The sequence below is a fragment of the Gymnoscopelus braueri genome, assembly GCF_963280865.1.
Source record: "Gymnoscopelus braueri genome assembly, chromosome: 19".
Classification (NCBI taxonomy): Eukaryota; Metazoa; Chordata; class Actinopteri; order Myctophiformes; family Myctophidae; genus Gymnoscopelus; species Gymnoscopelus braueri.
In genome coordinates, this window is record NC_137621.1 from 44,161,006 (window position 1) to 44,187,188 (window position 26,183).

Consider the following 26,183-nt stretch of genomic DNA (forward strand, 5'->3'; position numbering starts at 1 on the left):
AGATGAACAATGAACATGGAAGGAGTTTGCACCTTAGCGTTGAATCCCTGGGCGGTCTGAGAGGTCTTGTAGAGCTCAGGGTATTTCAACATGGTCTCTTTTTTGCAGCAGCGCTCAAATATACCCAGCGCCAGAGGAGGCATGGCTGTGAACATCTGTCACACAAAACACACATATCATATTTACTTAAGACTAGATAGATGACACTCTGGTAGAGGTTTGGGTTCTATAGTTACCTTGCCATGATGTAACACCAAATATTGGCAAGATTTCTTCAGTAGTTGCTCCATTTATTCGAAATTGATAGTTGAAAACTGTCTTGTTTCATTTTAGCACACAACAACAAACATGAACGAAGATTCTGACAATATGTAACATTACAAAATCTGACGCGGCTTAAAAAAAAGAAAATAATCATCTTACTTTTTGTTGGCTTGATTTTACTATTTGAATTATGATCTGGATCGGGATCTTCCGAAAGTTGCCATTTTTATAAATAATTATCAGTGCATTTGCCAAATTTGATTTGTTTGCATTCATTTATGTGCTACTTTGAGACCGGTTTCACTGTACAATGCAAGTCAATGAGAAGACAATTTTACATTATCCATTTCTAATCAACGGAGCAACTACTGAAGATACAGTATCTCACCAATGTATGGTTACATCATGGCAAGGTAACTACACAAGTTCAGAAGTTGGTTGCGCACATCCAGTTCGTCACTGGTGCTGGACAAAGAATAACGGTTTAAAATAATAAAAGTCTGCACAACAGCATTGCTCCTAAAAGTGTTTCTTTTACCTAACACACAAGTGTTACAATGTTTCGACCAAGCATTATAGCCTTCATCAAAGTTAACTACACAACACAACCCAAACCTCTAAGTGTCATTTTGCTTTAAGAGAATGAATCCTGAACAGCATTTGAAGATTTTACTCCAGAACATTTTACAATGAGTGCAGTCAGTAGGCTAAGCACCAACAGTTAAGGAGTTAAAACAATTAAATAAAAGACGACTTACCACATTGTACAGTCCAATACACCAGCGTTCAAACAAGATCTGTCCAGAGAAACCGTTTACAATGGCAAACCAGATCTGTAAAACAAACAAAACAATTGTTACCTTTGTCACTTTAAAACCAGACCCCTAAGGGTCAATTCCTATATTTTTATATGCAAACCGTGCTGAGAGAGCAAACACAAAACACTGGCTTCATGTCATTACATAACTTTTGTGATGAATGTATAAATCACCAAGAAAAAGAACGTTGATGTATTGTGTTTTACTTTATTTACTGTAATTACATTCAGGTATGCCACATAACTATGTCTCAGATTTTAATAGCCATGAACAAATGACTTGTATGTATTTTGATGATGGAATGTACCTTGGTACAATGTAAACGGAAAAAAATAAAAAGTAAAACTAACGTAAGGCATAAACTAAGGATCATATTGTCTCTGTCGGGTGGAAACCTCATACGTATGTCCAAAACTCGTACTTTTCAGGATTCAAATTCCAATGTATCAAAAGTAGCAGATCTACAAGCGCAAAATGCGTCGCTTCGTGCCTCATTTCGAGCTTGTGGATCTGCTACTTTTGACGCTGTAGTATGATCAAGCAGGGTATTACTTTACGAAAAAACACAAAAAGTTAGAATATGGAGATAAGAGGTTTCTGCCCGACAGCAGATTTGACTAAATTGCTTGACTATGTTGTGCTCTGACCAGCTGTGATGATCTAACTTGAGCAGCTCTGCTGACCACAGTACTATGTTCTATGTTGAAGCAGCACCTCTATGATGTACAGTACTATGTTCTTATAGTACCTCTATGATGTAGAGCACTATGTTCTTGTAGAAGCAGTACAGGATGCACTTGGAGACGCGGTTGTAGTTCCATGCTCCGTGCACCAGCAGAAGGTTCCGCAAATACTTGAACTGAAAGATCACAATTGATTCAAAACAAACATATAGTAACAATGGTTACAAAAAAATAAAGACAGGACTAATAAAACAAGGGCCTCTGGTTTTAGGGTCGGTAAATGTTTATCAGTAGCCCAACTGATGGGTTTGCAAGTTTGGCACAAAGCAGCAGAGCTGGTACAGTACAAACTGCCGTTAACAGACCACACTAGCATGGATATTTTGTAAAACGCATTTTTTTCTCTACGTATGGGCCTCCCATCCACACCACAATCTAGTCCTGTTACCTGAGCGATGGAGTAGTCAGAGGAGTTGGCGGCCTGCAGGCCCTCTTGACCGGAGATGCCCACGCCCACGTGAGCCGTCTGGATCATGCTCACGTCGTTGGCACCGTCGCCGATGGCCAGCGTGATCACCTTCACCTGCTGCTTCACCAGCGCCACCACCTCAGACTTCTGCAGAGGAGACACCCTGCATGGGACGGGAGGAGAATGTCACAGGGCCCGGTGGCGCGTCTAAGGGTGGCACGGGCCACCCCTGGAATCTGACTGACCACCATCACGATTATTTCAAACTTTTGCCTTGATTACAATTCATTGAAAGAAAATGAAAATAGCAGATCCACAAATGTTGTGAGCTTGTACATCGTCTATTTTCATGCGACTATTGTAAAATGAAGTATAAAACGGGGTTAAGTGGTTAAACAGACTAATTGATTTAGTCGATTAGAAAACAAAATATATTCAAATTTCTTTATGTTGATAAGAAAAATAATGATATAAAAAAAAAAACGGTCATAAGTCGGTAATTGGTTCTAGATATTCGATATATTTTCGGTTAATTGCCCAGCACTAGCTCACCCCCCCACCTACCCACCCACACTGCCCGACATAACGGGCCATGCATGGACCATGGGCTCTTCCGAGCTGTTTGTCCCACAGCGAGGCTGGTGTTGTGTGTACCTGCAGCAGATGACAGCCTTGCAGGAGAGGGCCAGGTCCACAAAGTGCTGTCTGGCCTCAGAGCTGAGGGCGTACTTCAGTGTCTGCCCGTCAATCACCAGGGCCAGCTCATTGTCCCTGTGGAGCCCCGACCCCAACACGCTGCAGTTATGAGTCAGGGCCTCCCGTGTTGCCTGTGACGCACGCACGCACGCACGCACGCACGCACGCACGCACGCACGCACGCACGCACGCACGCACGCACGCACGCACGCACGCACGCACGCACGCACGCACGCACGCACGCACGCACGCACGCACGCACGCACGCACGCACGCACACGCGCACACACACACACACACACACACACACACACATTCAATTTATCTGAAAAGTCATCAACAGAATAATCGCAAAGAAAATAATCAATGCACTTATTTGCACAATTATTTGAGATAATCACAATATTTTTTTGCATAGTCGTCGTAAAAATTTCCATGTTTGGTTTACGAAGCCTAAAAGGCCAAACAGAAATGTAGTTTTAATTCATAATGTTCCAATGTTCAACGACAAACGCAATTAAATTGTTAATTGGAATTATTTGAGTGGCTATCAATTGCCAAGTAAAATGTCATAATAGTGACAGCCCTAGCCCTAATTTCTACTTACATCGACAGTATCTTCATTGATGACCAGCAGTCCCATGCTCTTCTTCAGCAGACTGCAGGAATAACCTGAGAATCAACACAGGAACACAGAATAGTGTCAGTGGTCAGACAGTACATGGACAGGACACTCAAATAAAGGGGCTGGCTGATAAGTCATTATTTAAAACAAACCGTCTTCTGTTAAAAAGTTAAAGCTGAAAATTCTGATAGTAATGCTTGTAATAAGAGTGTTTTGTTTAGTAACAGGGGTCTGCCCGTGTCTACAGCTTTTTAGTAAACAGAAAATACACTTTAAGTTTTGGATACCAATTTAATCCGATCAGGAGATAGAACCCCCACAAAGATAATTTATGAGCTTGTGCTCCAGTTTCAATTTCATCACTTCCAATTGGTTTATTCTGTATTCTCTCCTGACTGGAGGAAATTGGTTCATGAATTCAGACCATTTTCCTGGTCCTCACAAGAGAAATTGATGTTTTATTGTAGAAGTTTTGGGGGGGGGGGGGGGGGGCTAGGTTTACAATAAAGAAAAGATTCAGGTTGTGGTTAGGGTTAGGATTAGACTTTTAGAGCAGGGGTCTTCAACGTTTTTCAGGCCAAGGACCCCTTAGCTGACAGAGCGATGAAGCAGGGACCCCCACTGTATATCTACCTTACAATCCGATTGTTGGCTGAAACGACCAAAAAACCCGCTGTTGCCAGATCGTGCGCGAGCAACAAGCAACCTAAGCGAGCAACAAGCAACCTAAAACACAAAGCTGCCCACTGCGCATGCGTCGACGCACTTTCTCTAACCAATTTACACCCACTTCACGCTTACAAAACCTGGACATGGCAACGTCGCTCATCGTTCTGTGATTGACAGCAAAAGCTGGCCAATCAGGTGGCGAGTTCGAGTGAGCCCGAATGGCTCCGAGTGCAGCCGACAAAAAACGAACGGCAGCCATTGTTTTGTGCGAGTCAGGGTGCGAGTGCCTTCATTTATTCGCTGACGGACAGAGAGAGACAGAGAGACATAGAGGGAGAGGGAGAGGGAGAGAGAGAGAGAGGAAGAGAGAGAGAGAGAGGAAGAGAGGGAGGGAGAGAGAGGAAGAGAGGGAGGGAGGGAGAGGAAGAGAGGGAGGGAGGGAGAGGAAGAGAGGGAACGAGGGAGGGAGAGAGAGGAAGACAGGGAGAGAGAGAGGGCCAGAGGGGAGAGAGAGAGAGAGAGACACGGAGATGGAGAGAGAGAAAGGACGGCAGGAGGCGATGCGCTGTTAAAAATTTAAAAACTTTTTTGGGGGAAATTTTTAGCCCACGATTTTTGAACCCCAAAATAAGCGAGCGAGCGAGCGAGCGAGCGAGGGAGGGAGGGAGGGAAAGAGAGAGAGAGGGAACGAGGGAGGGAGAGAGAGGAAGACAGGGAGAGAGAGAGGGCCAGAGGGGAGAGAGAGAGAGAGAGAGACACGGAGATGGAGAGAGAGAAAGGACGGCAGGAGGCGATGCGCTGTTAAAAATTTAAAAACTTTTTTGGGGGAAATTTTTAGCCCACGATTTTTGAACCCCAAAATAAGCGAGCCCTTGCTCATTTTTGCGCGGACGTAATTTGTTTGTCATTGTGGTGAATGTTTGTGTGTGCTGCTGATGTTTGTTGTGTGAAGCTTAATGTCAGAGTGTTTGTGTTGGAGCGCCTCAGTGCGGCTGCAGAATTCATGTGCAACATCTTGCATGCGTGGCTGTGGCTTCACAGTTTTCCTTCGCAGTGTCTGTAGGTCACGGCCTGGAGACCCCAGGGTCTCCAGGGACCCCTAAGGGGGGGGGGGGGGGGGGGGGAGACCCTCTGGGTTTTTTTTTTTTTTATCCCATGATTTTGTACCCCCAAACGACATTTTCTTTGGTGGGGGGTAGGGGGGGGGGTACTAGAATTCTGCCCGCGTAGCGGGCAGAACTTCTAGTTGTATACAATTGTGTTGCAGATTAAACCTTTTCATAGATTTCATAGACTGACAACAATATCATCAGTGTAAGTTTAATATTTTTTGTTTATTCTACACCAAACCTCTTTGCCGAAAACAGACGATCTGCAAGCTCACAAAGCCTCGCCCCTGTCCCCTCAAAATTGGGGTGTTAAGGTTCAAGTGGTTCATGTAAAAAAAAAAAAAAAAGTTCCTATCTCACAAAGATTTGGCGACCCTCCTTTAGTAACTCTTAGGGGTCCCAGACCCTCTGTTGAAGACCCCTGATTTAGAGGTTAGGTTTAGAGGTTGGTGTTGGAGTTATGCCTGATTAGTTGTACGCCTTATTTTCAGCTTTAAGGATTAGGGCAAAAAATCACAGTCGTAAAATGCTGATGTCCTCACAAGCATCGTAATACAGATGTGTGCGTGTGCGATTACTGACCTATATTTATGGCAGTCTCCTGCTTGTCCCCGGTTAGGATCCATATCTTGATGTGTGCTTTAAGTAAGGTGTCGATGGTCTCTGGGACCTGGTCCTGAAGTTTGTCTTCGATGGCCGTGGCCCCCAGCAGCTGTAAGTTCTGTATGGGAAAGAGAAAAACACTGAGTATCACCTAAAGCCTGAGTTATACTTAGCTGCGTGCAGACATCACACATACATGTATACAAAAAGAGTTTGAGAAACACCGTTTTAAATCACACTGTGACAAATGAAGACAATTCTAATCCTGGTGGCTTTTTAGGAAACTTGTTGTTAATGTAAAGAACCCTTCTGCCACCTAGTGGTTCTTCTTTTAACTGCAGTGTGTTCTCTTCACATCAAATAACAGGTGTCATTCAAGCAGTTGATAGCAATTTGACTTAGGTGATTAACGATCAATAATTATAGTTCAATAACATGATATATATGAAATAGGCTGCATAATGAGTTATTTTACTTTTGTTACTAACTAATACTAAGTATATTTTGATGCCTATACTTCTGTACTTTGACTTAAGTACGATTTTGAATACAGGACTTTGAGTCCAAAATGTGTGTATTTCTTCCACCGCGTGGCTGTGACTAACAGGAGCATGCTGGACTGACAGACAATGTTGCCAGATTTAGAAAGAGAAACAAGCAGCCAGGTCTGCGAAAGTATTTGGAATATATTTTTTTTTGTATGGGGGCCCCTGACACAAAATATTTTCAAATGGGGGGTCCTTGACATGAAAATGTTTGAGAAGCACTGGTTTAAACTATTTTAGCAAGGAAGCCCAAATAATCAACTACACTTTAGAAACAATCCCAAAAAACTACCAATATTGACAAGCAACTTCACAGAAAAACAAGCCCAAAGTTGCTTATGATAAGCGGACGTGGCAACACTGTTGACTGACCTTCTCGATGAGCTCGTAGCTCTCCTCCATCTTCAGAGCCCGGTCGCTGAGCGAGGTGGCTGCTCTCTGGTACACCTCACACCATTCTGAGTAGCTCTCCTCTGAGACGTCGGCCACAGCGTAGCACAAAGTCCTTAGGCCTGGAAGACCGAGACACAGAGAAGGAGAATGTGAAGCCTGCAAAAGTGTAAAACGTTGCTGTCGGGCCGAAACCTCTTATCTCCATATTCTAACTTTTTGCATTTTTTCGTAAATGAATGCCCTGCGTGATCATACTAGAGCGTCACACAAAAGCATTAAAAGTAACAGATCCGCAAGACAGTTGAGCTTGTAGATCTGCTACTTTTGCTGCTTTTGAATTTGAATCCTGAAAAGTAACAGTTTTGGACATGAGGTTTCCAAAAGGAGAAAAAAAAAGCAGACGAAAACCATATTGCTTGTATCATAAATGTACATAACTAACTGAGGTCAAAATATTATCGTCGTTGTGGGGCAGAAACCTTGCATCACTATATTTGATCTTTTTTCCCTCCAAAAATAATGCCCTATTTTATACTTCGTCATAATAGTGTCATGCAAAGTTAGCAAAAATAGCCAATCTACATTTTCGATATTTGTGAACATTTTGAAAACTTTTGAAATATGTTTCCTATACATGATATGCCCAAAATAGGGATGCCAGGTTGAAAGTGGTTAAGTGTGTCTGTGGGTAGTGGTACACATCTTTAACCAATGATACTACAGCTTGTGACTAAATAACTACATTGGATCAATAGAGTACAGAAGTCCTGACGTCACTCGTTCATCCCCAGGTTCGTAAAGTAATTTCTCTATGGAGAATAACATTGGGTCATCATAGAATCGTTGTGGTCCAAAAATAAACAAACTGTCTCGGCGATATTGTCAGGGAGGAGGTTCTGTATCGTTTCTGATAGTCAGTCACTTATATTTGATACAGTCTGTTTCTGGCGAAAGTTTAACTAATTCGGCGGAAGTAACATTAGCGTTTTCTCACCGTCAGTTGATGCTTCATATCCATAAGAGTAAAACCGCCGGGGTCATTTGTTTATTTTTGGAACACAGTTATTATTTGACGCAATATTAAATACGTCTATGGGATTCAGAATGGGGGTGGAAAACCGCGAACCAGGTAGACAAACCAAGGATGTGTAAATTACGTCAGACTTCAGTGCTCTATTGGATCATAGGTTATTTTTTCCCCATTTCCATGTCTGACAGTGACAATATGAAATGCAAAAGGAACTTCTAGGATTTTAAAGGAACAAGTCTTGATGAGTGCTAAATAAAATGTATCTGTAGAAGCTGACAGCTTCCTGTTATACTGGATTATTCTAATAATTGGGGAACTTGTGTGGATGCCAGCGTGGTAACTAACTGAAAAAGGATATGTGTGTGACAGCGTTAAACGTGGTCACTGACTGAAAGCTGTGTGTGTGACATGTTTACCTTCAGTGGCAAACATCTCCAGGTGGACAAGCGTCACGTCACTGTACTTGGAGCTGGCTGCCAGTCTCTCGTAGATCACGGAGTCCTTACACACACACACACACACACACACACACACACACACACACACACACACACACACACACACACACACACACACACACACACACACACACACACACACACACACACACACACACACACACACACACACACACACACACACACACACACACACACACACACACACACACACACACACACAGATTTATAGCTAGATGATCTCGGCGAAATGCCCCTTTAAACACCTAACCCCTAGCGTTCCTATTCTGGGGTGAACATTCCACACACACACACACACACACATTACATGAGATTTATAGCTAGATGATCTCGGCGAAATGCCCCTTTAAACACCTAAACCCTAGCGTTCCTATTCTGGGGTGAACATTCGGCATTGCAACCAACTGTGAGCTTGTAGATCCGGTATTTTCAAAAAAAGTAGGGGGCCTACTATAGACCCCTGGGGGACGCCGGTCCGCTTAAGATACAGGGTTTAAGTGGTTAACCTGAAACTCTATTCTAGACATGTAGGACCTCTATCATTGTCCATCAGGAATTGGTGGCCATTGGAACCGTTTGTCTCGTCTTAGAGTCTTGAGGTGTTTATTGAGTTTATCTTGCTGTTCGTAGCTACAGTGGAGTCAGTAGTCAGTAGACCAAGTACAGAGCCAAAGGTCAAGTTATGTCTGAAATACACATTATATGTAATATATAATATAATATATAATACACATCCAACACTGATGGATGAAGCAAGTCTATGAAGCTATCTATGAAATCTTTGAAAAAGTTTAATATGCAACACCATTGTACACCATATGTAGTAGGGGTCCCTGTTTCATCTCTCTTTCAGCTAAGGGGTCCTTGGTCAGAAAAACGTTGAAAACCCCTGGTCTACAATATGTGATATTAATTCTGCCACGTGAAGCCAAAGACAAATTCCCATGTGTGAACAGTAAAGTGTTTATTCTTCAAGGATCATCAAGACTCCAGAAGAATGAGTTTGTAGTACTTACTGCTCCCTTGCAGTAGAGTCGAATTCTCCCGGATGGAGTTCGCATTATCACTGACATCCTTTTCCTGGCACTATGACAACAGGATAAGAGGGCTCACAAAATTATATTTACAGATATTTATTAAACAGTTAAAACAGGTGCAAGACAGTCAAACAGATAAGTGTAACAGAACATGCAACGAGGTAGAGAAAATACAATAAAAAACTCTAGATTCAAAACAGACACTGAATACATACTTACTACCAGAAATTATTATTATCATTATTCTTATTATTATTAATAAATGTGTTACCTTGTGAACTCAAGAACATTCAGCAACTCAAACCTCTGCTCCACTCCAAACTGTAAAAAAAAAAAAAAGAAGAAAAAAAGGAAAGTCAGCAGATTGATCCATTTTGAAGCTGTGAAGTTCTGAGCGTGTTGAACCAAACCTTTACAAATAATACTGCAAAATCTGCTTCGTGTTGAGTCAATTTAACTCAATCAAACCCGGTGCGGTATTATTTTTCAACTTCCAGTTTATTTTACCAGAACCACGGATAAAGGTCTTCTTCCTAATCCAAATAGTGATGAAAACTGACTAAAACTAAATAAATAAAAACTATGCTATGATGACAAAAACTATGACTAAATATTAACAATTTCATCAACAAAAAAAAACCAGACTAAAATGTCTGGGAGGGACTCCCAGACATTTTAGTCATGCTCCAAAATTTGTCGTGCTCCAAAAATATGCGATCTACAAGCTCACAACGCGCCGCGCTGCGACACGTTGTGAGCTTGTAGATCTGATATTTTTGGCATGTAGAATAAATCAGACATTACGACGCCATCACGGCCTGCCAATTTTTTTTTGATTTAGTCGACTAAATCAACTGTAGACGTAGTCGACTAAAATCTTATGATAATTAGTGAACTAAAACTATAACATTTCAGGTGACAAAAATATGACTAAAACTAAGTCAAAATTTGTAGTCAAAAAATTAACACTGCAACTTACAGCTTGGATGATTACAGAGTCTGGGGTTCGACCAGCGAATACAAAACCCAGGCTGCTTGCAGCTCTCACCAGCGCTCCTTCATCTGGGACAAACACAACACAGTCAGTCTGGCCCTGTTGTTAAATGACATCGCTTTTGGGCAGATCATTTGTACCACCATATTTCATCTGTTTGTGTTTTTTTTTTTCATAAATGAATGCCCTATATTTTATACTTCTACATCACACAGAAGTAGCAGAAATAGCAGATTCAAGTTAATGATTAATTGTCATGCAATTAATTGCGATTAACGATTTAATTGTGTTTTTGGCATTGAAAATTGGATTATATGAAGAAAAAAAAATCAGTTTGCCTTTCAGGCTTCGTAAACAAAAATTGCACAGGGCAGATGTGACAAATCACTTAAATAAACAAAGAAATTACTGACATATTTAATAATTTTATGCTTTTAAAAAAAAAATGCTGATCTACAAGCTTACAACGCGTAACTTTGTGACACGTAAGCTTGTAGATCAGCTATTTCTGCTTTTTTAATATTTGAAAATGTATGAACATTGGAACATGGAAAACGATTATGACGATTATGCATATTAACTGCGATTAGCTCAGACAATTGCGATTAGACGACAATGTAATAATTGTGACAGGCCCACATGAGCATCACTGAGTTGTGTGAATTGCCAGTCAGCGCCGTCGCGTTAACCTTCAACGCGACGGCCACGCAACATTCACGCCTTAGTATGGCATTCTTTACCATGCACACACAATATGAGTGGGATTGTGGGCTGTTGGGGTAAACAAATGCATCGTCGGGCTGCTTAGGAACAGCGTTTCTCAAACAATACCAGGTCCATTTGGTTCCATTTGTACACTCTCAAGAAAGAGTTAAATTAACACTGAGGATTTTACAGTGTTTTCCCCAAACTTTTTCAGTGCGAGACCCAAAAGACAAATCTGGTGTCTCCCCGGGACACCAAACTTACAAAAATACATATGAATTAACTACTTTAGCCCAATTTAATAGTGAAAATAGCAGATCTACTGTACAAGTTGTGCTATTTTCAGTATGTACGTTTTTTGTCTAATTCATGGAACGTTTTAGATTTTTTAAATATATATTTCTGAAATTCATTTGAAAAATGCTTGCTTTTTTAAAACCTGAGAAATGTTGATTTCTGTTTTTCATTTTTGAAAATGTTTAGAAATAATGATAAAACATAGTAGGAAAACAAAATAAAAAGGGATATTTACTTGCAAACCATTTTTTTGGAAACTGGTGTGGATTGGGGTCCCAGAGATTTTTTTTTTTCATCAAATGGGGGTCTGGTGCCTAATGCATTGGTTCTCAAAGTGGGTACCAGGGGGTCCCCAGATAAATTAGTTAAAGGGATACTTCACTTTCGGGCCGGGGACACATTTAAAAAAAATATTAAAAATAAATGAAAAAAGTTATGGAAAATTCATGGCCCCCTCACACATTAGTAGGACACTCTAATGCGTGAGGGGGCCATGAATTTTCCATAACTTTTTTCATTTATTTTTAATATTTTTTTTAAATGTGTCCCCGGCCCTAAAGTGAAGTATCCCTTTAATATAGCGTCACAATCCCTTTCCTTTAACTTATTATTTTATACTTTGGCTATTAAAAAATCGTGAAAATGTGTCCAAATCTTTGAATATATATATATATATTTTTTTTTAAACAAAGAAATAGATGGGGTTCAGCAGCCAAATGCATATCATTTTGGGGGCCCTTGACATGAGAACCACTGGCCCAATGCATAATGAAACTGGGGGTTCTTCTTGATATGTAAAAGGCTGAGAATCAGTGGTGAGGAGGCCTGGTAGATGATGGAACTACAGTACCTGGTGAGGAGGCCTGGTAGATGATGGAATCTTCTGTCTTTTCAGGAACGGCAGTGTGACACACTGCCATCATGGTCAAAAACTCCTGGATGACTGATGCTGTGGCCTGGACACGCATGCACGCACACATGCGCACACACACACACACCACACACGCACACATGCGCACACACACACGCACATTATTTGTCTGCAGTAAGGCTGTACAAATACGGACACAAAGCTATATTGACTAATCAATACATGCACCCGCATGTATCGATTATTTTCTTAGCGATTATTCTATCAATTACCTTTTCGATTAATCGAATAACCGTTATATTATATATTTGTTAAATTTTTTACATATCAATAGATAAACCACTTGAGCCCTATTTTATACTTTGTCAACGATAGTGAAAATAGCCGATCTACGATGCATTATGAGCTTGTACATCGTTATCTATATTCACTATTTTGACTTTTTATTATGTTTTGAATGGTTTTACCCAAAATAGGGATAAATATTTTATATATATTATAAAATGACACCATTTCTGTCTACTCACTCTGTTACTCATTGGTGGGCTGTGGACAGTTCAGAAAGCTGCTTACCAGTGATATCATCGATGGGCAGTTTTGGTCATTTCAAACAAGATTTCAAACGTATTATTATGTTTTATTATGAATGCAAGAACAATGGCTTCTATTTCAGCATGCTAACTTTCCAGGAAGAGAAAGGCTGTAGTTTCCATTAGCTTGGAATTCCCATCAATGATGTCATTGGCAGGCAGGTTTCTGAACTGTCCACAGCCCACCGATGAGACGCAGAGTGAGTAGACAGAAATTGTGCAAACTTATTAGGCTAGGGTCTATTAGGCAGTTGCTAAGGTAAAATAAGTAGTTGCTATGGTTTAACAGATGGTTTCTAGGGTAAAACAATCAGTTATTAGGGTATAATAGGTGGTTGCTATGGTAAAACAGTTAGTTGCTATGGTAAAACCATGGTTGCTAGGGTCTAATAGGCAGTTGCTAAGGTAAAATAGGTGGTTACTATGACAAAACAGTGGTTGATATGGTCTAACAGACGGTTGATAGGGTCTAATAGCCGGTTGCTATGGTAAAACAGGCAGTTGCTATGGTAAAAAAGTGGTTGCTAGGGTCAAACAGGCAGTGGCTACGGTAAAAGAGGTGGTTGTTATGATAAAACAGTGGTTGCTATGGTCTAACAGACAGTTGCTAGGGTAAAACAGGTGGTTGCTAGGGTAAAACAGTCAGTTGCTAGGGTCTAACAGCCGGTTGCTATGGTAAACAGGCGGTTGCTATGGTGAAACCATGGTTGCTAAGGTCTAACAGGCGGTTGCTAAGGTAAAATAGATGGTAGCTATGATAAAACAGTGGTTGCTATGGTCTAAAAGACGGTTGCTAGGGTAAAACAGGTGGTTACTAGGGTAAAACAGTCAGTTGCTAGGGTCTAATTGCCAGTTGCTATGGTAAACAGGTGGTTGCTATGGTGAAACAATGGTTGCTATGGTCTAACAGACGGTTGCTAAGGTAAAATAGATGGTTGCTATGATAGAACAGTGGTCGCTAGGGTCTAAAAGACGGTTGCTAGGGTAAAACAGGTGGTTGCTAGGGTAAACAGCCAGTTGCTATGGTCTAACAGACGGTTGCTAAGGTAAAATAGATGGTTGCTATGATAGAACAGTGGTTGCTAGGGTCTAAAAGACGGTTGCTAGGGTAAAACAGGTGGTTGCTAGGGTAAACAGCCAGTTGCTAGGGTCTAATAGGCGGTTGCTATAGTAAAACGGGTGGTTGCTATGGTAAAACCATGGTTGCTAGGGTCTAAATAATATTAATTATTTCCATGGTATTTTACATGGTTGCCATGGTAAATCATTTGTGTATGTACATAGTTGCCATGGTAACTCGTGTGTACTTACATGGCTGTCATGGTAACTCATTTGTGTACATACATGGTTGTAATGTTAACTCATTTGTATACATACATGGTTATTATGGTTGTCATGGTAACTGTGTACAAACAAGGCCTTGTGTGACATCAGAGCCTCTGTGCCTACATAAGCAGCAGCACGTGCAACAGGACATCATTCTTACAGAGCGTGTTGACCTGCCAACATCATCCACTCTGTGAACCATAGTCTCTTACTGCACAGTGCTAACTCTCTGCTAAGGCTCCTAACGTCAGTTATTTACCGCTTCATTCTAACAGAACAGAGAACCCAACACAACAAACAATGTCTTTGGCACTGACGGTGGAGATGGAGGAAGCTGCTGCTCAATTGCTGGGTGGCATGCTGATCAAGGAGGACACACCAGGAGAAGAAAAGGGCGTTTCCACAACCAGAGTGGCGGCGCCAGTGAAGACGGTGGTACAGGAGGACAACACCGTGTCACAGGACAAAGACGACAAGGCGGCCCAGTCCTACTTGAACAAGACGATCCGCAGTAACCTGGTCAATTGCACCAACCAATTGGAGGTCCTTAAACGGGACCCCACTTCTCCGCTGTACTCAGTCAAGTCTTTCGAGGAGCTCCAGCTCAAGCCCCAGCTTCTTCAGGGTGTGTACGCCATGGGCTTCAACCGACCCTCCAAGATCCAGGAGACCGCTCTGCCCATGATGCTGACGCAACCTCCGCACAATCTGATCGCCCAGTCACAGTCAGGGACGGGGAAAACGGCCGCCTTTGTCCTGGCGATGCTCAGCCGCGTCGACCCTGACCAGAAATACCCTCAGTGCATGTGCCTGTCGCCTACCTACGAGCTGGCACTTCAGACCGGCAAGGTGATCGAGCAGATGGGCAAACACTGCCCAGAAGTGAAGCTGGTCTACGCTGTCAGAGGCAACAAGCTGGACAGGGGCACAGCGCTGCGGGAGCAGGTGGTCATCGGTACCCCTGGCACCATGCTGGACTGGTGCCACAAGTTTAAGTTCTTCGACCCCAAGAAGATCAGGGTGTTTGTCCTGGACGAGGCCGACGTCATGATCGCCACGCAGGGCCACCAGGACCAGAGCATCCGCCTTCAGAGGATGATGCCCAGGGGCTGCCAGATGCTGCTGTTCTCGGCCACGTTCGACGAGGGCGTGTGGGACTTCGCCGAGCGCATCGTGCCCGATGCCAACGTCATCAAGCTGAAGCGAGAGGAGGAGATGCTGAACAGTGTCAAGCAGTACTACGTGCTCTGCAACAGCAAGGAGGACAAGCTGGAGGCCATCTGCAACATCTACGGAGCCATCACCATCGCCCAGGCTATGATCTTCTGCAAAACCAGGCAGACGGGATCCTGGCTGAAGGGGGCGCTGAAGAGGGAGGGCCACCAGGTGGAGCTGCTCAGTGGAGAGATGAATATAGAGGAGAGGGCCCGGGTCATCGAGCGTTTCAGGGACGGCAAGGAGAAAGTCCTGGTCACCACGAACGTCCTGGCACGAGGCATCGACATTGAGCAGGTCTCCGTGGTGATCAACTTTGACTTGCCGGTGGACAGGGACGGCACGCCGGACTACGAGACATACCTGCACAGGATCGGACGCACGGGCCGATTCGGCAAGCGAGGGCTAGCTATCAACATGGTGGACAGCAAGGACAGCAAGGACGGCAACGTCCTGAAGAGGATCCAGGAGCATTTCAATTGTGAAATTGAAAAAATGGGCACAGATGATCTGGATGAAATAGAGAAAATCACCAGCTAAAGAGGGGGGACGAACGGTGATGGCATAACTTACTGTACACTGATTCAAACTCAAACCTCTTCAACACTGGCAGCCATAACTATCAAACAAGCAACACGAAAATAAAACACACACAAAGACACCATACACTTTAAAAAACTAAAAAGAACAAAAGACAACACACAAGCAAGCGAGAGCACACTAAAAGGGTGCCAATAGCAGAGAATAAGTTCTGTGAACAGAAGAAAGGACGAAGAGAGGTTTGCCGTCTTTAAAATGGAAAAGACGCAGAGCACAGGAATGTGCTCAGTGATACCCACCAAGGAAGTAAGCAGCATCATACAAGAACATGGAGAACTCTGCTACCAACTGAACAACTTTACTGCACCAGGACAAACAAACATGTCTGCAAATGAGAGGACCTTTTAGAATATCTTCTGTAAATCAAGACATTTTAATCCTGTAGCAATTTGAGATGAGTGTGATGAATGTAAAGTGGTTTTACAAATAAAATGTATTATTATTATTATTATTGTCTCCGCCGAAGGTGGAGAATATGTTTTCGCTTTGTGTGAGCAAACATTGTTAGCCAAGCTAACATTGGGCAAGCTCCACGTGACACGTGTCAATTTGTTGACACCAATGACTCTGATTGGCTAGAGGGACGCGTGACGAAATAAAATTCTATAAATAGGTGTGTCACTTCAAAAAGCCCCTACTTTTTGAAGTGAGGTAAAACAGGATCAATCAGACTTGATTGGAACAGTACCTTCAGTAAGTCCAAGTCACCCGTCTGTGCGTGTGTGTTTCCCTCTGAGAACACCTAACATTGGTCAAGCAAAGGCGCAGAAGGCCAAAGCTAAGAAAGCATACTCATCTACAATTGTAACGTAGAAGAGGACTAGAGTTGAAATGATCCCACAACAAAGCCGAACTCTTAATACGTGTCAATATGTTGACATCAATGTCTCTGATTGGCTAGAGGGACGCATGACGAAATACAATCCTATAATAAAAAGGTGTGTCACTTCAAAAAGCCGTTTACGTTTTTGAAGCGAGGTAAGACCGGATCAATCAGTCTTGATTGGAACAGTATCTTCTAGTCCAAATCACCCGTCCGTGCGTGTGTGTGTCCCTTTGAGAACACCTGACATTGGTCAAGCAAAGGCGCATTGGTCAAGCAAAGGCGCAATGTTAGCCAAGCTAACATTGGGCAAGCTCCACGTGACACGTGTCAATTTGTTGACACCAATGCCTCTGATTGGCTAGAGGGACGCGTGACGAAATACAATTCTATAAATAGGTGTGTCACTTCAAAAAGCTTTCACTTTTTGAAGTGAGGTAAAACAGGATCAATCAGACTTGATTGGAACAGTACCTTCAGTAAGTCCAAGTCACCCGTCTGTGCGTGTGTGTTTCCCTCTGAGAACACCTAACATTGGTCAAGCAAAGGCGCAGAAGGCCAAAGCTAAGAAAGCATACTCATCTACAATTGTAACGTAGAAGAGGACTAGAGTTGAAATGATCCCACAACAAAGCCGAACTCTTAATACGTGTCAATATGTTGACATCAATGTCTCTGATTGGCTAGAGGGACGCATGACGAAATACAATCCTATAATAAAAAGGTGTGTCACTTCAAAAAGCCGTTTACGTTTTTGAAGCGAGGTAAGACAGGATCAATCAGTCTTGATTGGAACAGTATCTTCTAGTCCAAATCACCCGTCCGTGCGTGTGTGTGTCCCTTTGAGAACACCTGACATTGGTCAAGCAAAGGCGCATTGGTCAAGCAAAGGCGCAATGTTAGCCAAGCTAACATTGGGCAAGCTCCACGTGACACGTGTCAATTTGTTGACACCAATGCCTCTGATTGGCTAGAGGGACGCGTGACGAAATACAATTCTATAAATAGGTGTGTCACTTCAAAAAGCTTTCACTTTTTGAAGTGAGGTAAAACAGGATCAATCAGACTTGATTGGAACAGTACCTTCAGTAAGTCCAAGTCACCCGTCTGTGCGTGTGTGTTTCCCTCTGAGAACACCTAACATTGGTCAAGCAAAGGCGCAGAAGGCCAAAGCTAAGAAAGCATACTCATCTACAATTGTAACGTAGAAGAGGACTAGAGTTGAAATGATCCCACAACAAAGCCGAACTCTTAATACGTGTCAATATGTTGACATCAATGTCTCTGATTGGCTAGAGGGACGCATGACGAAATACAATCCTATAATAAAAAGGTGTGTCACTTCAAAAAGCCGTTTACGTTTTTGAAGCGAGGTAAGACAGGATCAATCAGTCTTGATTGGAACAGTATCTTCTAGTCCAAATCACCCGTCCGTGCGTGTGTGTGTCCCTTTGAGAACACCTGACATTGGTCAAGCAAAGGCGCATTGGTCAAGCAAAGGCGCAATGTTAGCCAAGCTAACATTGGGCAAGCTCCACGTGACACGTGTCAATTTGTTGACACCAATGCCTCTGATTGGCTAGAGGGACGCGTGACGAAATACAATTCTATAAATAGGTGTGTCACTTCAAAAAGCTTTCACTTTTTGAAGTGAGGTAAAACAGGATCAATCAGACTTGATTGGAACAGTACCTTCAGTAAGTCCAAGTCACCCGTCTGTGCGTGTGTGTTTCCCTCTGAGAACACCTAACATTGGTCAAGCAAAGGCGCAGAAGGCCAAAGCTAAGAAAGCATACTCATCTACAATTGTAACGTAGAAGAGGACTAGAGTTGAAATGATCCCACAACAAAGCCGAACTCTTAATACGTGTCAATATGTTGACATCAATGTCTCTGATTGGCTAGAGGGACGCATGACGAAATACAATCCTATAATAAAAAGGTGTGTCACTTCAAAAAGCCGTTTACGTTTTTGAAGCGAGGTAAGACAGGATCAATCAGTCTTGATTGGAACAGTATCTTCTAGTCCAAATCACCCGTCCGTGCGTGTGTGTGTCCCTTTGAGAACACCTGACATTGGTCAAGCAAAGGCGCAGAAGGCCAAAGCTAAGAAAGCATACTCATCTACAACAGTAACACAGAAGAGGACTAGAGTTGAATTGATCCCACAACAAGACCGAAATCTTAATACGTATTAATATGTTGACACCAATGCCTTTGATTGGCTAGAGGAATGCATGACGAAATACAATTCTATAAATAGGTGTGTCACTTCAAAAAACCGTTATTTTTAAACATTAGAAGACAAAATATGATTTTTAAATCATTTTTTTTAAAATAAATATTTCTTTAACATACACCTTTTTATTTAACTACAGTATATATCTTTTACTCTACTGTATCTCATTAGTTATTGCTATGATAATATAATTGCTATAGTCTGCTGGCGGAGACTTGTGCTCCGAGGAGCACATTTTCTAGTTATTATTATTATTATTATTATTATTACAAAGATGTCTGTCCATTTTTTTCTCCACATATTTTTTTTATATATTTTTTAAATATACTGTATGAGCTAAATTGTATAAGTACTTTATAGTAGTTATCTCTAGTTTTAGTATAACGTTCATTTCTACATTCACAGTTAAAACAACTTTCAACTTGGTGTCCCTATTTTGGGCATGCCATTATAGGTGAAGGTTCTAATGATTTCTAACAATTAAAGCTGTAATCCATAACTAATAAAACAATTATTTTAACCAATGGAGTTTATGGTAGAATATGTTAATACAGTGTAACTAGTACTCATGTTGTTATGGTAGATAGTTAGCCATGTTTATATACATGGTTGTATACTTACATGGTTGTCATGGAGATTAGAGAGTAAGGTAGGATCATTGAAATGTCCTTCATCAGCTGACTCCATGTTGTGCCTTTAGAAAACAAATGAATATTTATTAATATGTAGCCTAAATATATATAAATAAAACATACACTAGAGGCTCATATCTAGAGTTTGGGCCTTGTAGTGCGACCTATGTCGCACCGCCGATATGCCCATATATGGAGATCACTGTATCTGTCAGTCCATTTCCCTTTTATGCCCATATATGGAGATCACTGATGTATATGCCCATGTTTGGGCATTCCCCCTTTTGTGCCCATATATGGAGCGGACTGATTTGTTTGAGCCTGATGCATTGACAACACATTGAGGTTAGACAGCTCACTGCATATGTGGGCGTAGCTGCATTGGGAACTCCTTGGGAATGTAGCCTTTTATTTTTATCTCTTGCACTAGATGCGCCCAGACTTCTGCTTTATGCTATGGTGTTTCATGTCTGTTGTTGTCCTGTACTGTCTGTATGTTTTAAACCACTACTCTTGCTGTAAACCTAATTGCCCTTTTGGGACATTAATAAAGACCTTGAACCTTGAACTCCTTATACGTGGTATGTATAGCGTTGCTGTCGGGCAGAAACCTCTTATCTCCTAACTCCATTGGATCCTCAAACTGTTGTTCAAGCCACCTAACTCCAACTACATATTAGTTGTTTTGTCCATCATTGATTAAAATGAAGAAGTCAGACGGAAAAAATACCTATCTCCACATTAATGGTCAAACACCTTCTAACTCCATTGAGCTGTATTTGGGTAAAGTGATGATAAGGTCATAATAGGTGTACATTCGGCAGAAATATCAGATCTACAAGTTCACAATGATGAGCTTGTAAGGGGGAAAAAGCACAGCTCATGTCTGTATGGAGGATGAATGTCTCACCCGTATGTGAGCCCAGCGATGGTGCACTTCTTAAACTGCATCACGTTACACGTCAGGGTGCCCGTCTTGTCAGAGAAGATGTGTTTGACCTGAAAGAAGAGCAGCAAATGTTTCTGGTGGGCTAGCATAGACTTGGAACGGTCTAAATCAGGGGTCTTCAACAAGGGGTCTGGGACCCCTAGGGGGTCCTCAGAGTTAATACAGGAGGGAGGCCACAAAATATTTGTGTGATAGGGGGGAACATTTGCTGAAAATAGCAGCTCACAGCTCTACAAGCTAACAACGTGTACAGAGCCAAGGTCAAGTTTACTAAGCATTGAGAGTATAAGTGGTTAAACAACACTGATGAAAGTGCTGTCAAACAAGTCTATGAAGCTATAATCTATGAAATCTTACGTCGCTGGCAACAAGGCAACTGTTTGTGGTTAAATTACCTGTCCAAGTTCCTCATTGAGGCTGGATGTTCTTGCCACGGCGAACGTGTCAGTGGGCTCGTGGTGCATGTCTACATCCTGAAAACACACAAACATTCATCACAAATAAAATGTCTTGCTCTCTGAGATGAAGCTAAAATATTAACCCATTTTGGGCAGGAACCCCTATTTGCGGTTCTTGTTGCAATGTACAGTATATAGCAACATACATTTGTAGTAATTTTGGAATAAATATTTGAAGTTTCTCCGAAAATTTAGGTCAGGATTTAGAAGGCGTTTTTAGAATCGGCCTCAGGTCTAAATGGGTTAAAATGAAAGGTGTCTATAAGAACAGACTGCAGACTGGTACAAAGAATCATTTTGTATTTTAAATGGTTCTAATCTTGTGCACAAATCTCATCTACTGTGATAGTGGCAGGTGTGTGTGTGTGTGTGTGTGTGTGTGTGTGTGTGTGTGTGTGTGTGTGTGTGTGTGTGTGTGTGTGTGTGTGTGTGTGTGTGTGTGACGAGTTCCTCACGGGACCAAAATGCTGCACCAAAAATGCCGTTCTACCAGTACATGCCGGTTATAGACTACTCCATAATGGAATGTAACAATCTCATCTTACAATAAGAGACAATGAAATAAAATTGCATGTCATCACCTCGATGAAGAAGGAATACATGATCGTGCAGGTGCGAGCACCTTTGACCGTATGGAGGCATAGTTTGATGCGGTCTCTCCCAAGTCACTGAACTCAGCTGGCAAGCCTGGCTGGCATGCATGTGCAGCTTAACATTTTTACCCAACATATTGTGTGTGTGTGTGTGTGTGTGTGTGTGTGAGACTGTGTGTGTACCCAGTTGATGAAGAAGGCCTGGATGAACTTGATGACCTCCAGGGTGACCAGGAGACTGATGGGGATCAGGTTGTTGAACAAAATGATGAAGGTCAGAAAGTTCAGACCGAAGTTGGCAGCGCTCCCATCTGTCACACATCAACACAAACCGGTCACAATAACTAGACATACCCAGTGGAGGAGTAATAGTAGTAGTAGTAGTAGTAGTAGTAGTAGTGGAGTAAAAAATTCAATATTTGCCTTTGAGATGTAGTGGAGTAGAAAGTAGAAAAAGCTTGAAATTGTACTCAAGTAAGTACTGGTGTGTTGGTAAAAAACTATACCAACACATAGGGCTGGGCAATTAACCAACATGTTTTAAACAATTATCAACTTACAACTGAATAATTGTTGTAATTTATTTTTTCTTAGCAAAGAATCGAAAAAAAATAATAATTCCAGTAGAATTTTTATAAATCGACTAAATCGATCGTAAGTGGTCGATAGGCTACCTAAAATAGTCTATCTACAAGCTCACAACGTGTCGCATCGTGACACCTTGGGAGCTTGTAGATCTACTATTTTTGTTCATTAGTCGTAATCGAGGAAAAAGTTTGAAACAATCGTGATAATGATTTGAAGTCATATCCCCTCAGTCCTACCAACACAGTATACAGTAGTTCATAGGTAGTAGAAGTTATGACAATAACAGAATAGAAGACTTCCTGAAGACCAAAAGCCTAATATCTCCCCCAGCCAAGGGGGGAGATTCCCTCTTAGCTAGTGGTTAAGATGTTTGGCTTTAGAGTCCAGGGTTCAAATCCCGGGTGTTATAACAGCATGGAAAAACAGATGCAGCAACTTGACCACCAATTCCCCCTAAATGGATTGGTTGGGAATGTTTATTTTTCTAAAATCAGACTCACTGAAAGGGATTCTATCTAACTATCTATCTATTAAACATGTAACTAACACACACACACACACACACACACACACACACACACACACACACACACACACACACACACACACACACACACACACACACACACACACACACACACACACACACACACACACACACACACACACACACACACACACACAGTTCTTCTTCTCCTCACTAAGACCCGGTGTCAATCTTAGAACTAGTCACGACACGACACGGTTCAGTTAAATTCTTGTAGTGAAAAAGAGCCATTAGCAGTTAGGACTTGGTGCAGTGGTAAAGACTAGTTGGTGAAAACGGATCCAGGATGTCTGGGGAATGAAAACACGTCTAAAGCAAGAGGAGGCTATTTTTGTCTATTTGTTTTTACCTGGAGCTGGTGACACAGCAAAGACAGAGAAAACACAAAAACACACATTATACATCACATTAAAGGCTAACAGATAAATATAAACATGACCTGTGTTGTTTTATGGTTGGAAAAAAATAGTTTTAGAGATACGTTTACAATTCGATTTTTTTTTTGGCAGCGTTATTTTTAGTGTTATTTTAAGGCGTTATTTTATGGCTGCCTTGAAAAGACACCTATTCTCCCAGGCTTATGACAAATAGTTGTTCGTTGTTTTGTTTGTGTGGTTGTTGGTTGTTCAGTGTTTTTGACGTAAAGCGTCCTTGGGTTCATGAATGGCCTTACATAAATTCAAGCTATTGTTCTTATTTGCACTCACAGTTGAGGTCCATGTACCAGGCGTAGTCTCCCACATGGTTCTTCCAGAGGGTCTGTCCGGCGGAGCAGGCCAGAGAGATGGCCAGCAGGCAGCCCACCAGGAACAGGATGAGCCAGTTGGTCAGGCGCTCCACGCTGGAGAGCTTGAGCGGAGGCCGCCGGGAGTTCTGCATCAGCTTGGTGTCGTGGCCCGTGTACACCACCAGGCCGTGCACCCACTGGGTGTTCCTGAGCTGGGCGCCGCGCAGCAGGATCTGCTCCGAGCCCACTGGCACGGGACTGGGGCACACAGAGAAGCTGTGTTCATTTTTTTTAAATATATTTTTTGTGGCTTTTCCGCCTTTGAGAACCACAGCTCTAGACCAACTGATGTGGTTAATTTTTCTGAATTACATTGTTACATTCATGTCATATTACAGTATAATAAATATGTAAATATTTCCCGCCAAGATACAGTATGTCACAAGGAAGACTTGAGAGAATATCAGTTTTCATTAGGACAGATTGAAAATAACATTTAGCATCCCTATTCTGGGGGAAACGTTTGCAAAAAATTGCTGATCTACAAGCTCACAACACGTCGCGTGTTGTGAGCTTGTAGATCGGCTATTTTTGGCAAGACGATTTAGAGTACAGTAAATCGAAAAAGAATGCACAAACTACAGTGCAACTCAGGTCCGTTTTACTAAGTATAGAGGGTCTAAAGTGGTTAAACTGAAGTGATATTGATAAATTCCAAATATTATCAAAAGTATCCTGCGGCACCCCCTGGACCCTAGGGTGCCACCACAGCACCCACTTTAAGAAACCCTGCAGTAGAATGAAAGAAAAAAAAAGAAGAAGAATACTCAGTCACCTGTGTCCGTCCAGCTGGATGCGTCCCACAAAGTCATAGAGGTGACGGTTGGGGCTCTCACACTCCAGCTGACCATTGAGCTGCATCAGGCTGTCAGCGTCCTTCAGCCTGGCGGTCACCTGGAGACCCTGTGGAGGACGTCACTGCTGTTACGTCTGAACTCCTCCCAACACCGCGCCCCCCTCCCGCTCCCTCAGGTCGGGCCGGTGATGCCAACCTCCTGGACACCCCCAGGACAAAGAAACCAACCTGGGGTGACAGGACCTTCTCGGCTGGAACTCACTCCTAGCTACTTAGTTCCTTCCCACCACTGAAAACAGATAAACTAAAAGGAATAATGTCGAACAGTTTGAAGTGTCTTGCCTGTCGTATCTTCAGGTTGGTCTCTCCATCCAGGTTGGAAGTCTCGATGTAGCACATGGCATGTGGCTCGCTGTGGGCGACAACCGGACGGCTCTCGTTAGTGACCATATCAACTGGCTCTGTGTATAACTGTAGTCCCAGGTGTTCAGAAGGTGGCATACCCGTTTCCTGTTCCTGTTCATTTTCCCATAGCTTTGTTTGATTGGCTTTGAACCGGAACCTTCCACCTTCTGAAGTGAAAACCCGGGACTACAGTTATGCACAGCCTATAGAGTACCGAAGTCCTGCCGTCACTCCCATTACCCCCCATGGGTCACAGAGTTATTTTTTTGTATTGGAAATCTCATAAACAAATCAGCCCGGTGATTTAGGTATGATATTGAGTTACGTTACGTTTGTGTTTGGAGAAAGAAAATCACCATCAGCTGATGCTTGAGTAAAACTACCGGGTGATTTATTTATTTTTGGAACACAGTTCTTATATGACACGATCTAAGATTTGCCCATGGGATTTCCAATACAAAAAATAACTGTGCACAGCAGTGACTCATAAGGACTTTGATCTCTAGCTGGACATGAGAACGTATATTTGGGTGGGGGGGTTCCTGACCTGGACGACAGCAGGACGAGGTCGGCAGGAAGTGGGTCCCCATCAGCAGCTCTCACTATGTCCCCCACCGTCACCTGCAGAGCCCACAGCACACCACCAGGGGGAGAGAACACACACACAGAGAGGGTGCATGGCGGATTAATTTCATGGACCCCCATAGCTATGAGCGTACAAATGGAACCAAATGGACATGTTTGGTTCCATTTACAAACATGTAAGGGGGGAATAGAGTTTTAACTAGGGCCCGACCCATGCCATATTTTTGGGTTAGATGCTGATCCAGAATTTTGGAGAGTCCTAGACCGCCAATTGCCAATTATGTTTTTTTTGTCAGATATTTTATTTTGTAAAAAAAGAAAAAAAAGGGGAAAAGCATGCAAGCATGATACTTGATCTGCAATTTTTGTTAAAGGGATATTTCACTTTTTTTTTTTAAATGGTAATTTTATCGCCTACTCAGGCTTTTGTGAGCCCCCCAGACAGTTTTTAATTTGCTTGATTCAGTATTTAGATATTTGATATTCATTTTATCAGATAATTTTATAATAATTGGGACCCACAGGCAGCAAAATTGCAGATACCGGTGTTTTCAAGAAAGTCAAATAATGCACAATACATCGGCCAAACCAATATGGGTTAGACTGTAGTCGATTTAAAAAACATTAAAACGTGTCGCGAAACGTGTTTTTGTGCAAATGAAGTATAACTGGGACTTGTTGCACCCCAATTATGAACAGTATTAGATTTGACCTACCTTGGCCCAGTCAACACTCTCCCATGTCCCACTGCGCAGAACTGGAG

At 42.3% G+C, this 26,183-nt stretch overlaps 2 protein-coding genes across 2 annotated transcripts in view; one reads left to right on the plus strand and one right to left on the minus strand.

Moving 5' to 3' along the window:
• Positions 1-26,183, minus strand: part of LOC308074543 (phospholipid-transporting ATPase IA-like) — a 50,435-nt gene that overhangs the window by 15,791 nt on the left and 8,461 nt on the right. The window contains exons 6-27 of the mRNA XM_080414026.1: positions 26,137-26,177; positions 25,383-25,456; positions 24,773-24,842; positions 24,410-24,537; positions 23,555-23,832; positions 21,896-22,023; positions 21,057-21,134; positions 20,623-20,711; positions 19,702-19,774; positions 12,267-12,372; positions 10,400-10,482; positions 9,692-9,741; positions 9,400-9,469; positions 8,321-8,405; positions 6,854-6,993; positions 5,916-6,054; positions 3,538-3,602; positions 2,889-3,061; positions 2,214-2,397; positions 1,831-1,941; positions 1,023-1,097; positions 33-155 (exon numbers count right to left, since the gene is read on the minus strand). Coding sequence (XP_080270152.1) covers positions 33-155; positions 1,023-1,097; positions 1,831-1,941; positions 2,214-2,397; positions 2,889-3,061; positions 3,538-3,602; positions 5,916-6,054; positions 6,854-6,993; positions 8,321-8,405; positions 9,400-9,469; positions 9,692-9,741; positions 10,400-10,482; positions 12,267-12,372; positions 19,702-19,774; positions 20,623-20,711; positions 21,057-21,134; positions 21,896-22,023; positions 23,555-23,832; positions 24,410-24,537; positions 24,773-24,842; positions 25,383-25,456; positions 26,137-26,177 — 2,363 coding nt within the window. The remainder of the gene's footprint in view (positions 1-32; positions 156-1,022; positions 1,098-1,830; positions 1,942-2,213; positions 2,398-2,888; positions 3,062-3,537; positions 3,603-5,915; positions 6,055-6,853; positions 6,994-8,320; positions 8,406-9,399; positions 9,470-9,691; positions 9,742-10,399; positions 10,483-12,266; positions 12,373-19,701; positions 19,775-20,622; positions 20,712-21,056; positions 21,135-21,895; positions 22,024-23,554; positions 23,833-24,409; positions 24,538-24,772; positions 24,843-25,382; positions 25,457-26,136; positions 26,178-26,183) is intronic.
• Positions 14,672-15,958, plus strand: LOC308074549 (ATP-dependent RNA helicase DDX19A-like; the record flags this gene model as incomplete). The annotated part of the gene is made up of 1 exon (XM_080414033.1): positions 14,672-15,958. The coding sequence occupies exon 1, from the start codon at positions 14,840-14,842 to the stop codon at positions 15,956-15,958; it is 1,119 nt and encodes a 372-aa protein (XP_080270159.1). The 5' UTR covers positions 14,672-14,839.